General features: G+C 45.1%; 1 protein-coding gene across 1 annotated transcript in view; it reads left to right on the top strand.

Annotated features, from left to right (window-relative positions):
• HBP1 (HMG-box transcription factor 1) overlaps positions 1–13,937 on the top strand; it is a 387,484-nt gene that overhangs the window by 339,478 nt on the left and 34,069 nt on the right. The window contains exon 11 of the mRNA XM_078680325.1: positions 12,887–13,028. Within this exon, the coding sequence (XP_078536451.1) occupies positions 12,887–13,028 (142 nt within the window). The remainder of the gene's footprint in view (positions 1–12,886; positions 13,029–13,937) is intronic.

Below are 13,937 nucleotides of genomic sequence, written 5' to 3'. Positions count from 1 at the left end.
TTGGGCATTATGGCATCCTGTATTTACATAGTCCCACATGCCAGGATCAACATGAGACCTCTACAACAATGTCTCTTCCAGCAGTGGACTCAGTCATTGGGTCAACGTCACAATATGGTTTTGGTAAACAACTGCACGTATCACTCTCTGCAGTGGTGAAATCTACAATATCTATCCAAAGGGCGGCCGTTTCAAGGCCTTGTTCCACAAATAACTCTAAAAGATGCCTCTCAAACAGGATGGCGAGCACATCTTGACAACCTTACTTTTCAGGGACTAAGGGATTCCAAACACAAAGATCTCCATATCAGTCACCTAGAGCTGCAAGCTGTTCACCTAGCGAACAAAGCCTTCCTAATTCACCTACAACACAAACATGTCCTTATTCGAACAGACAGTATGACAACAATGTATTATTGACATAAACGAGGCGGGGCATTCCCTCCAATTATCTCACTTAGCTTAGAAAATATGGAAGTTAACAATACACCACTACATTAATCTATTAGCAGAACATGTCCCAGGAATAAGCAATAAGATTGCAAACTTTTGGGGGGAGGAGCTACGCTAGCAACCAAGATGGCCGTATAAGCTCCCGGCTCCGCCGACCTCAGCCAGTTGCTCACAAATCCTGACGATTATCCCGATTTCTCACCAGACTCCCGTGCAGCTGAAGTGTTCCTGACTCTAAAGGTTCAATCCCAGAATTTCTAGCTGCTTGAATAACGAAGATATGCCGTGTTCCATTCTCGGCCTAACCCAGAGTTGAAGCCGGGGACTCGATTTCTAACCCAGCCGGGTTGGAGTTGAATAACATCGGCCTCGGGACGTGGGTGGCGTCCGGTCTCCCGAAGTGGAGTGTTTCTAGTCCGTTTTGGATGGTGGATCGGTGGCAGTTTTATCTCACAGCTGTGGCGGCGTGCCGCATCGTTTGCTGTGGTCGGGGATCCGCTGCCCGGAGGCCCCGTTGAGCTCCCGGGGTGGATGGGCTTGGTTCCTCGCTGGCGGCGACGGTGTTGAGACCGCGCTTTTGAGAGTGCCCACAGTTGTCATCGGCCTTGCCTGTGCCTGGTGCCCCGGAGTAGTCGACCTCCGGGGTTCAGAGACCTGCTCGGTCGCTTCGTGAGGGGCGATGGAGCGGGTGGAATGTGCACCGTCGCTGCGTACTGTAATGGCCGCCATTGGGGAGCTTCATTCACAAGTCACCGCCATCGTCCAGAGGATGGTCGTAACGGTTGATATCGTCTGCCGGAGACCGGACTCCGACCCTTTGCTGGTTCTGGAACAAGCTGCTTTACCCGCGGAGCAAGTTTCGACTGTTACAGAGAGCCCCGTGCTGAAGTCCGACCTTGTATTCTTCTTCGACCCCCGAATGGCAGCATGCGAGCCCGGGACTATCAAAGGTGCATCCTGCCCTACGCTGATACCGCCCAAGATGGATATGGACAATCTTATATTTCAGAGTGAGTTCTCCAGTGACTGTCGGATTGATACCTCGCCCTTTTTCTCCCAGATGGTTCAAATCAATCAATCATAGCATTTGTATAGCGCACTACTCACCCGGAGGGTCTCAAGGCGCTTGGGGAGGAGGGGGGTCCGCTACTGGCTCTGGCGACCTATTTCTGGTGGGCAGTGAACTCCGTTTGACTTTTGGATTTCATGTACCGCTATCCTGGTCTCAATCCTTCCGTACTGACTTTGAACTTTTTCTATATTTTGATTCTCCTATTGAGATGGCGGTTCGAGCGGAGAGGGCTTGCATGAAGAATCGTAGCGGCCAGGGTTGACTTTTATTTTTACTGGATGGGTTTGAAAAATGACTTCATTTGACACGGGATTTGTATCTCATAATGGCGCGGGAGTGGGGTGGTTCTTACCAGCTTCCCCCCGTTGGTTTTTACTTGTTGCATTCTATTATTCTGGAGATGTGTGGGGTGGGTTGCTGCTGGCGGGGGGTAAGGGAGACCGGGGGCCTGTTTGATATTCCCTCCTCCACTCTTTTTTCCTACTTTTAGGTCTAGTTCCGGGGCGACAGGCACAATGCCAGTGGGGATGGGCCGTAGCCATTGCAGGGGTGCAGGGTGGGGGGAATGGGGAGGGGTTTGTTATTGTACCTTTGTTTAGTTTTATGGCCTTTTTTTCTCTTTCCTTTCTTCTTTCACAAGAGATTTGTCGCTTATCCTGTATTGATTTTCTTACTTAGTCGGGTGTCTAATTTGGTCTTCACTATCCTGAATCATGGGTGGGCGAACCTTGCAGGCTGTTGTCTTGTCAGATTGCTGACCTTTTCTCCTCTTTAATGTATATATCGTTGCTACAGCTACATACTTCTGTGAATTGATTTCTATGCATTGGTATACTCGCTCACCGATCGTTATATTGTATTCTGTGTATGACACCCGATTTATGTAAATTCTCTTGTCTTCTTCAATAAAAACCTTTAAAAAAGGCAATGGTCTATGGATGAACTGGTCAGGGATAAATGCTTAATTTTTCCCACCTCTCCCTCTACTTCCATTAGTGGTCAGAGACCTCAGGCAAACACCACTCACTATGATACTAATAGCTCCCACATGGGCTCGACAACCGTGGTTCTCAACACTCATGGAACTATCTCTAGTCCCACACAAGAAGCTAATCCTCAACCCAGACCCTCTCACGTAAAACCATGGAACATTAAAACATCCCAATCCCAATTAAATGGATCTTGCAATTTGGCTCCTCAAGTCTTCGAGTTTGGATACTTAAATTTGCCTCAACACTGTATGAACATTTTCAAAGAAGCTCGTAAATCAACTACAAGGCAATGTTATGCAGCAAAATGGAAACATTTTATTATATTCTGTCACAAACAAAACGTTAATCCTCTTCAAGCAAAGGTACAAACACTTATTTTATAACTATTGCATTTACAAGCTGCTGGATTAGCATATACTTCTATAAGATTACATCTTGCAGCTATTGCTGCATATATCCATACTAGGCAACACATATCCGTGTTTAGATTTCCTGTTATTAAAGCTTTCATGGAGGGACTTAAAAGAATAATTCCCCCTAGACTTCCACCTGCCTCTGCATGGAATTTTCCCGCTAGACTTCCACCTGCCTCAGAATGGAATTTAAATCTTGTCCTAACAAGATTAATGGGTCCTCCTTTTTAACCATTACGTTCTTGTCTTTTGAAATATCTTTCATGGAAACTCGTTTTTTAATTGCTATTACTTCTCTAAAAAGAGTCCGGCATTAAACCTAGAAGAGCCTTTCTTTCAACAACACAAGGGTAGGGTAGTGCTTAGAACTAACCCTACATTTCTTCCAAAAGTAATTTCCAGTTTTCATATTAATCAATTCATTGATTTACCTGTGTTTTCCCCACAACCGTACAGTTGTAGAAACGCTATTACACACTTTAGATGTAGAAAGGGTATTAATGTATTACATTGACAGAACTAAATCATTTAGGAAAACTAAACAATTGTTTGTTGTCTTTGCATCTGCTCGTTTAGGTAAAGCAGTTTCTAAATCAGGCATTTCAAGATGGATAGTTAAATGCATACAGACGTGCTATGCAAAGCCTAAATGACTTTTACCTGTTACAACAAAAGCACGCTCCACTAGGAAAGTTGGAGCTTCTATGGCTTTTTTAGTCAACATTCCTATTGCGGATATTGACAAAGTAGCAACATGGTCTAATCCAAACACCTTCACAAAACATTGTGTGGATGTATGTACACAACAACAAGTAAATGTTGATCAGGCAGTACTAAGAACTCTTTTTCAAACAACTGCAATCCCAACAGATTAACCACTGCCTAGGGAGAGGGACTGCTTTACAGTCTATGCAAAGAATGTGTCTCTCCAGCGCACATGCCTCAAACAGTTTGTTACTTACACTGTAAGCTTCTGTTCTAGGCATGTAGTGCTGTAGATTCAGTTGTCACCCCTCCTCCTCAAATTCTTGTGTAGGTTGCAGTTCATATAGTTTATCTCATACTAACGCATAACCATCTCAATGCTTACATACAGAGCATTCTTTACTTTCTCACCTACCCACGGCAAAACAATTTTAAGATGGCGTTGACGATCATGCACAGTATTCCCAAGAGGAGGAGAATCACAGCCTTGTGACTTGAAGAATACTTCTTGGAAGAAAAACAACTTGTATTCATCCGAGCCCAACACTAGATTTGGAAAAGGCTTGTTATTTCACCTGCCACTTTATTTTCATTCATTCGGTTTTTCAAATGTGCCTTGGGAATTTGGGGGGAACTCTTTTAAATCGTTTTGCTATTTCTGTGTTTTTTTAGACTATTGCTGCTCCGTTTTTAATATTGCCCTAGGAGTGTGTTAGACTCCTGTTATTTTTTGCACTTTCGCAGAGGCAGGCATCTTCTGACCTGCCTCGTGCTAAGCGCGGTCAGCGCTCTAGTCGTTGCACGCTGCACGACGTCATAGCTCTAACCCTACGTATGGCACTCACACGGATGTACAGTGGACGAGCGCAGCGGGCGCGCCTAAGGCATGCCCATCTGTGCCCGTCCGTGCTAAGTCAGCGCTCACAGGAATGCGGCTCGTTTCGAGCCCTTATCCGCCAACATCGCTCAGCTAACCAATGAGTACCTAAAAACATTTAGACCATCTATATGTTCTTCTCCCACTGCTCACTCTGTCCTTTGCATCGGATTTCACCTGCCATGAGTGTGGCTTCACTTTCACACGCAAGCCCCCCTATGTAACATGTCAATTAAAGCATCTATGCCTCAGTACATTAGTGCTGCACTTGTCAATGCGAGATCTCTAAAGAAGCACTATGTCGATATTGCCAATCTGATATTAGATAATTCGTTAGATCTCTTGTTTGTTACATAGACCTGGCTGGACACTTCTCTAATCCTATTGTGGCGCTGCCATGCCGGGTGGTTATAAATCCCTCAGAGTTTACCGCTCTGCCGGTAGGGGAGGGGGATTGGCCATTCTGTTTAGGGATACCTGGACTTTCCACGATGAAGCGCCAAGCTTCTGGGGAGGTTGTGAGGCCTTAGATTTCAGTGTTCAGCTCTCGGCCTACTTCACTCTATGTGGTTCTCTTTTATACCAACCCCCATGGGGGGATGCAGTGGCAGAGAGGGCACTGCGGTTTTCTAATTTGTTGGTCCTTTGTGATGGAAATCTCCACCTCGACCAATCTGAGCTCGGCGACTCCGCTGTTTTCCTCTACTCTCCCCACATGGCTCAGCTTTCGCAAAGGGTTAGCCACCCCACCCATCAAGGGAGTCATATTTTAGATCCTATCTGCACAAACTTTCCTATCTTGGTTGCTAAGCCCTTGCCGGTCTCTTGGTCAGATCACTTCCCTATCTTCTTTTCTTTGGAAGTTCCGCGGACCTCATGACCGGCTCGCAGCCGCGCCATCCGACTTTCAGTAAAATTGATCCTTTGCTTTTCACTACCTCTTTGGTTGCCTCCCGGCCCTCTCTCCATGAAAACCTTGAGGACAATGTGTCCCGGTTCTCTGACTGGATTGCAGACTCGATTTCTGCCCTATCCGCCTCGTGTCAATCTAAACTGTCAAGAGATTCACCCCCGAACTGAAGGCTTTGAAGCATGACTGCTAAGTGTTGGAGAGGACTGGCGCTCCAGTGGCTATTGCTGTAAAGCTAAACTTGCTCTTAGAGCTAAGCAAAAAAACTATTATGCTGCCATTGTGGTTGCTAAAGGCCAATATTATGCATCACATATTGACATGGCCAATAATAACTCTAAAGAGACATTTGCGATTGTGCAAAGCTTCATGTCCCCTACGGCTCAGGCGTATGCCACGCTTGTCTCCGAATCTTGGTGTAACACTCTTTCCAAGTTCTTCCTGTATAAAATACGCAGCATTCAAGATACTTTTGCAGCCCCTGTCACTGGGCCGGCTGCGGCCGCCATAGAGCCGCTGGGGGCCATCCAGGCCAAGTGGTTTTCTACTTTTACACCTATTGATCCTGCCGACTCACTGAAAATTCTTAAGGGCCTTAAGTCAGGCTCCCCAAACGACCCTTGTGCTGCTAGACTCTTGGCTGCTGCAGACGTCATCAATCCGGAAGTCAATGCTTTGGTCAATACGTCTCTCCGGGAGGCTGTGGTCCCGGGATCTTTGAAGCAGACACTTATTATTCCACTTCTTAAGAAGCCCTCTCTTGATCCGCAGCTTCCCGGGAATTATCGTTCCATCTCGCTCCTGCCTAGCTTCGCTAAGGTTTGTGAGAAGGTGGTCACGTTGAGGCCTTGGGGCTCTTGCATCCGGCACAATCCGGCTTCCGGCCTCTACATAGCACAGAGTCGGTTTTGCTGGAGGTGTCTGAAGTGATCCGGGAGTGTCTGGACGCTGGTGGGAGAGCAGCTCTTGTTATGTTAGACCTCTCCGTGGCGTTCGACATGGTGCCCTACTCTTTACTCCTTGACCGCCTCTCGATGATTGGGGTTTCGGGGGCGGTGCTGTGTTGGATCAGATCTTTTTTGGAGGGTCGATCTCAACAGGTCTGGCTTCCCCCATTTGCCTCGGTACCTCAGGAGGGGACACTGGTGTTCCGCAGGAGTCATCCCTTAGTCCCCTTCTTTTTAACATCTATATTACTCCCCTGGTTTACCTAGCGGAATCATTAGGGGCTAAGGTGATGGCCTACGCTGACGATACTCAGCTTTTGTTCACTTGGTGCGTGGATGACGAATCAGTTCTTGTGGCACAAGACTGTCTTTCCTCGGTGTTTCAGTGGCTTGCTCAGGCGCAACTGAAATGCAATGAGGAGAAGTCCGAGGTCCTTCTTTACGGTGCAGTCACTAACTTTAGAGAGAAACTACGGCCCCCTGGCTAACCCCGGCCTAGTGCAGAGAGAAAGGTCACAAAGAACTTGGGCGTCTGGTTCAATGAAAATTTGAACTTTTCAACACAGATTAAGAAGCTGGCGGGGACCTGCTTTGGCACCTTGAAGGCATTGAGGACATTTCTTCCGCTACTCCCTAGACCTGCCAAAGAAACGGTGGTCCGGGCTTTGATTCTGTCCCGTCTGGACTATGCAAACGCACTCTTTGTGGGTATCCCTGGCTACCTCCTTAAGAAATTTCAGGTAGTCCAAAACTCGGCAGCCAGACTTCTTCTGGGTTTATCAAAGTGGAGTAGTGTGCGTGCTCACCTGTACTCCCTGCATTGGCTCCCAGTGGAGTCCCGGATAAAATTCAAAATGCTGACCACTGCTCATAAGGCTTTATATGGTCTAGGTCCTGTCTACCTTCAAAAGAGATTTGCTTTTTACACACCAGCGAGACAGCTGCATTCTTCCTCCCAGTTTCTGATGCAGACCCCCAGATTTAACCGCCAAAGCGTGGGTGGGTGCTCATTTGTCAGGTCAGCTGCTCTAGCCTGGAACGTACTTCCGCTGTCACTGCGCGGCCTTCAAGACCCTAGAATATTTAAGAAAAAAACTAAAAATTCTGCTCTTCTACTCTTCTAGCCTCATTCAGGTTTTTGCCTCCTTTTCCGATTGCTCGCGCGGGACACTCATTGACTAGCTGTGCGCGCTATAAATAAATATTACATAAAATAACATAGATGGCACACTTATGAAAAGCACTACATGCCAAGAAAAGATGCTAACAGGGTAAGTAACATAATCCTTCTAAGGTGGTGTCAATGTCCTGCGGAATTGTGTGCGGAGTCACAAGCCATTCCATGCACACCTGAAACTGAAACTGACTGCAAAGAGAAACAACTTGGTGTATTCCAAACCCAACATGAGATAGCCAAGAGTGCAAATCATGTGAATCTACAATGCTGCAAGCTGTAAACTGAGTATTATATATATTTTTGTTATTATTGGTCTGAGGCCATTGTTATGGAGTTTAGCTCAAGACCATTCATGGATCTCCAGGAGTGCTTGGGTCTTTAGAGGCTACATTCAAACTAAAACATCTAAAAGGTGGGCAAGCGATATAGATGTTGAAACTGTGGACCCATGTCTGTTCTCTCGTACCACTTTGGTTCCAAGGAGTTTAATAAAAGGTGTCACACCTAATAGTAGATCTAGTCTGTAAAAGAAGATGGCACTCCAAACCTGGAGAGCCAAAACATCCACCACCTCGAGAGGCAGGGTCCTACCTAAAAAGTCTCCAGAGGGTATTGATGTGCTGGTGACAGAGTTCAGTCAACAATGTCTGGTTGGTGATGATGTCTTATTCACTACATTCTAAGGAGAATAATCATGGTCCTAATCCAGTCCATACTTGGTTCAGTTAAGATTTTCCTGTGTCTGGGGTACTCTGAGGACTGGGGGCACCTGCTGTGGTCACTGGTAAACCCAGTGACATCTGGGAACTGGTTAACTTGGTGTAGACTTCATTGCAACTTCAGTTGGTAAAATCAACTATTAGGGCTTGAAAGACTGTTCAGGCTGTCTTCTCCAGCTCAGGACAGGGGGTGAAGATCCACTGTATCTGGGCCCCACCACTGAGTCGAAATAAGTAATGTTATAAGCACCCTCCATGCACTGGATAGGTCTGGGATGATAGAGGCTCACCTTTCTTGGTGTCTGAAGGCGGTGGAACAGTTCGACACAGAGAAAGTGCTTGTTTTGCCCTAGGCGTTGACAACCTAATGGCTTCTGGGTAGACCCAGGCTAATGAGCTGTATTCAAAGGTACAGGAAGGTCCAGGGGTCCTGGATGATATTTTCTGCATCTGTTATTAGTAGATGGAGGAGCTTGGCTCGAGGCACTGGACCTTTCCAGCCTTGTATGTGTAACTGCAGTGAGGGTTTGAGCATATACTCCTTCTTAGATGATACAGATAATTTCAATCACACAGATGGTTTCCTTTTTAGGTTCTGGTGTTTTTAGAAAAAGGCAATTGTCTTGTAAAAATGCTTTATTAGTTACATCCTTGTTATTTCAGAAGGAATATTTTTTCTATTCCGCACCCCCAGACTACAAAAAATATTACCTCTGGAATAACAAGGATGTAACTAATAAAGAATTTTTACAACACAAGACAATTGCCTTTTTCTAAAAACACCACAGCCTAAAAAGGAAACCATTTGTGTGATTGAAATTATCTGTATCCTCTAAGGAGGAGTATATGCTCAAACCCTCAGGCGAACTCATATTCGTATGACCAAGTCCTTTTTCGTGGCAGTCGCAATTCATATCCTTGAGAGGCAGATAAGTTCTTCCTTCTTATCCCCTCGTCACACCAGCAAGGCAACCTCACTAGCTTTCCCAGATGTCGTTTTTCTGGAGGGAAGGGTCGCAATTGAGAAGGGAATCTACCTCTCGTCCCTACATAGTTCTTTCCTACACTGGTGTGCAGGTGTCCGTATTTCAGCAGTGCCGCCATGTATTGTATAAAGGGTCTGGTTCTTTTATTCCTCTGGTTGCACATGTTTCTGAATCTCGGAGCACGCAGATAGACCTGGTTCAAATGGTGAAGAGGTGATATGTATTTACCTTGCACCTGAGGGATGAATCTACACCCATCGCCCTGAGAGATGGCCAGAACACAGGGCATTCCCCTGGCTGGGAAAAATCTACACCATTAAACAAAAGAGCGGACTGTAATCCCCTGCTACCTCCTAGATGTACACGTTTTTGGGATTCAGTGAGGGAGCTGAGCGCATCCAGACAGGACTACCATTATGGAAACATCCATTTTGTGCACCTCATATTAGTCCTGCTCTAATTGGAATAGCCCATCCCGAACTGCTGGCCCAAGTCCCATCCAGACAGGAAGACAAGCAACCATGTACTGGTTTCAACATACATAAACCTCCTCTGTGAGGTATAGCTTGAATCCTGATTAAAATGCAGCCAAGTGGGCAATAGTGCAATTTTAGTAAAACTAAAATGTATTTTTTTTAAAAAAATGTAAGTATTCTATTACATTTATTTTTCTTAGAAATTTTAATGCATTCAACAAGCTGGGGATGGTTTTTCGTTTCATCTCCCCTCCCTTTTTCAAGAGGAGGGTGGATTGTATTTTATCAGCATATGTCTGTAAACTTAACATAAGAATAAAAAAGTGTTTTGCACAAGATGTGCATGCTGAAGTGGGTCATGTTGCACTTTGGCGACTTCAGTTATGTTAATAAATATCATAATACCCTGAGCAGATCTGCATGTATGGTTTGTGCTGCTGTATGTTTTTCATGTACATTAGTTATAAACTAAAGTATTTAACCATATCCAGTACACAAGAGGTTACATGTGTGCAGTTAGAAAGAATTACAATAACTATACGTTGTTGTTTTGTTCTGTCAGCTGATTTTAGAATATAATCTCGGACAAAGGTTTTGGGAATTGTTAAACCTGAAGATGGTTTTCGTGCAAGAGACTTATAGAAGATGGGTGCTGCATCATCGAAGTTCTCTAGGAAATATGGGGCAACATTGAATGTTTTAACATAGTCATAGGACATTGACTGCTTTGACGGCTCCAGAATCTGTACCAGGGAGGCAAAACTACATGAGGGTTATTTGTAGCCTTTTTTAGTGCCACACCATGGACAAAAAGAGAAGGCCTACTTCTTCACTCACTTGGGGCAAAACACGACTGGAAAACCTGAGTTCATTAGAAAAATGAAGTAAAACACTTGTGTTGTGAAATATATAAAATCTATATCCAGTAATCCATTTGTACACAAATAACTGTCACAAGAGTCAACAACTTGAGAGCCCAGTATTCAGGAATCCCTGTCATATGAGCTGGAAAAAAAAGAACTGAAGTTGCTGCCAGTGCAATGCATGATGGCATTTGCAAGCACCTTGCGTCAAGGCGCATTATCACATTTCAGCGTTCTGTTGCTGCTGTCTATCTGGATGCATTTCCCTTTGTTTCATGAAGTCTTCCTTTACATCACAGCAGTTATGTTAATTGTATGCTACAGTATTTTTTCTAAATCAGCGTTAATCTCTGTGGTTTCTAAAGCAAAGCAAACTAAACTAGTGACATTTAGCTTCCGAGAAGCCTCTGATAGAAGATTTTACATAGGAGAACTAGGATTACAAGTACCTTGTCTTTCCACATAAACAAAATGTACTGTTCGAGGCATATGAGCTACAGATCACACACTATGCATAGATCGCCATCTGGTGTTTGGCCCGGATGTTTGCAGTTTGTTATTGTCTTGGAACAAGTCTTTGGAAGTCACGAGATAGGTGACTCCTCATCTGGACAATAGTGCGCATGGGCATCGACTCCATTTTCAGAATGTTTTTTTCCGCCATCGGGTTAACTCCCAAACCTCAGGCAATGCTCCACCGCCTGACAAAGAGTCAAAACTCTTGGACGCATCTGCTAAAAGAACAGTGTCCCAAGCAGCCAACATATGGAGAATTGCCAACACACATGCCTTACTAGCTAGGTACGAAAGGGCACACTATGATGAACTAGAGACCCTACTACAACACCTTCCAGATCAATCTAAAACAAGGGCCAATGATCTCATACAGGAAGGTAGACTAGTAACCAATATCTCCATTAGATGTGCTCTGAATGCAGCAGTCACAGCCTCCAAAGCTATTAATACCAGTGTTTTTTTTTACGTAGACATAACTGGCTAAGGATTTCACGGTTCAAACCCGAGATTCAGACTACCATACTGAACTAACCCTTTGACCAAGAGCACTTATTTGGACCTGCGGTAGATTCATCTTTAGAAAAGATGAAAAAAGATACTGATACCGCCAAATCAATGTGAGTTTTGCAATCGCAAGCTCCCAGAAGTTTCTTTTGTCGCTCCTCTTATAGAGGCGCCTCTAGAGGCTTTAACACCGATAACTCCTCCACCTCCTATAAGAGTCCCACACAGACCTCCTCTACTAGAGGTTATTACAAACGGTAGGAGGTTACAGGGGCAATAACAACAAAGGTAGAGGCAACACTACCAATACTCGCACTGCCTCCACCTACAAACAATGACTTCCCGTCACCACGGACAGGTGGGTGAGACAAATCATCCAACCCTGTTATTGCCTGGAGCTCACTTCAACTCCCCCAAACATACCACCCAAACAGCATCCAATGTCAGCAGAGCATTTAACGCTTCTAAAACAAGAGGTGCTTTCCCTCCTACAAAAACATGCAATAGAACCAGTTCCCCTGCATCATCAAAACTCTGGGGTTTATTCCCTATATTATCTGATTCCAAAGAAGGATGGAACCCTGAGACCCATCTTGGACCTCAGACCATTAAACCTCTACATACAATCAGACCATTGTCGAGCTCACTTGCGCGAAATGCAGGGGTGTCTAGTAAACCAAGGGCAGGGCAGTAGGGGCTTTTCATCCCAATACTTTTACATAACTGTAAATGATTCCGGTCCTGCTGTGAAGATATAGTGCTAGTTGGATATTGATTTTATTAGGTGGTGTTATAATTGTGTCATGGTGTATTTAAGTGTGTAGCCCTTGTCTACTCGTAGAGTAAGCTTCGACTCCTCAACTGCGCTCTGTCTAGAAAATGAAATGCTCGGTTGGAGTATTTTACCAGCGACCTTGGGACACCAGTGGTACACAACAGTGCCTAGATAATTACCACTGACTCCATCAGGAAGCCAAAAAAAGGCCTTGCAGTCAACGGTCAACAATACTCGGGGGCTCAGTATGTTGGAGTGTAGTGCTACAGGCCACTGGTCTTGTAGTTTCACAGCTTTTGTTCCTCTTTATCTCCCTCCACTCAGTTGATACATTTTTAGGTTTCCTGGTCCTGTGTTTATATTTCTTGTCTAATTATGTGCTAGAAACATTACGTTTTTTATCACATGCTTTTGAAGACAGCAGTTTAGAAAGGGCTGTCCAAAACATGGAAGGGACTTCTAAACTCACGCCGCTGATGTATCTAAATATTTATTTTCCAGAGCCATAAGTGTGATACTTGGTGACAGGTGGAAGAAAATGAAAAACGAAGAGCGGCGAATGTACACATTAGAAGCCAAAGCCCTGGCTGAAGAACAAAAGCGATTGAATCCAGACTGTTGGAAACGGAAAAGGACTAATTCGGTATGTTTTGAAAAAATATTTATATTTCATTACATAACATTTTGCACTTACAAGTGAATAAACTACCTCAAGCCCTCCGCAGACGAATTTAGGCATTGGCAAACGTGGGCTCTGTCCCAGGGCCCCACTTTTTGAGGGCACCCCTCATTAATTGATCGCATACTTGCAGCCAAATTAAAAAATCCTCACTTGGCTGCTAATCATACTTTTAACAACATCTTTTTCTGAAAAAAAGACAGCTGGTTAAAAAGAATCCCAACAACCCATGGAAAAGGAACGGCCGCCTTTCAGCAGCTGATCAAAATCATAATGCCAGTGAAAAGTAAATGCCAAGCTAGGTTAACCAGATGCAGTCAGGTGAATATTTAGGGGCTTGTTATGATGTCGGGTGGAATTGCGTTTGCCCAACACCATTGTGGGAAAAGAACCTCCCGACCATAGGTCGGCGGGTCTGACATCCCAATTTGGATGCAACATCCATTCTACAATAGAAGCTTGTGCAGTGGGCAGAATAGGCCCCAAGCACAAGCTTCCATTGTAGAATGGAGGTTTGCAAACATCCCTGGATCATGTGGCAGTCACCATGCAGTGTCTTCCATACGGTGCAGGGATGTTGAGAGGGACACCATAGGTGCCCCCCAGGCCCCATTGCGGAGGGCCAGAGGTGAAAGGGGGATGTAGCTTTCTGACAGCCTTTCCATGTCGGAAAGGCCTACATAGAATGGCTGTTCGAAACCAACATCATAATCCTGACGTCAGAACCACCATTATTAAGGGAATATACTGTAAATCCGACGCACTGACGGGCTTCTTTACCCTGTCAGAAGCGGCATGGGAGGTCCCTCTGCCCTCGCACACTGCATCTTAATGTGGCAGGCGGACCGCAGGGGCAAATGTCGGTAGGTCGGC

The sequence above is a fragment of the Lissotriton helveticus genome, chromosome 1_1 (genome assembly GCF_964261635.1).
Source record: "Lissotriton helveticus chromosome 1_1, aLisHel1.1, whole genome shotgun sequence".
NCBI lineage: Eukaryota > Metazoa > Chordata > Amphibia > Caudata > Salamandridae > Lissotriton > Lissotriton helveticus.
This window is presented reverse-complemented; position numbering and strand designations above follow the sequence as displayed.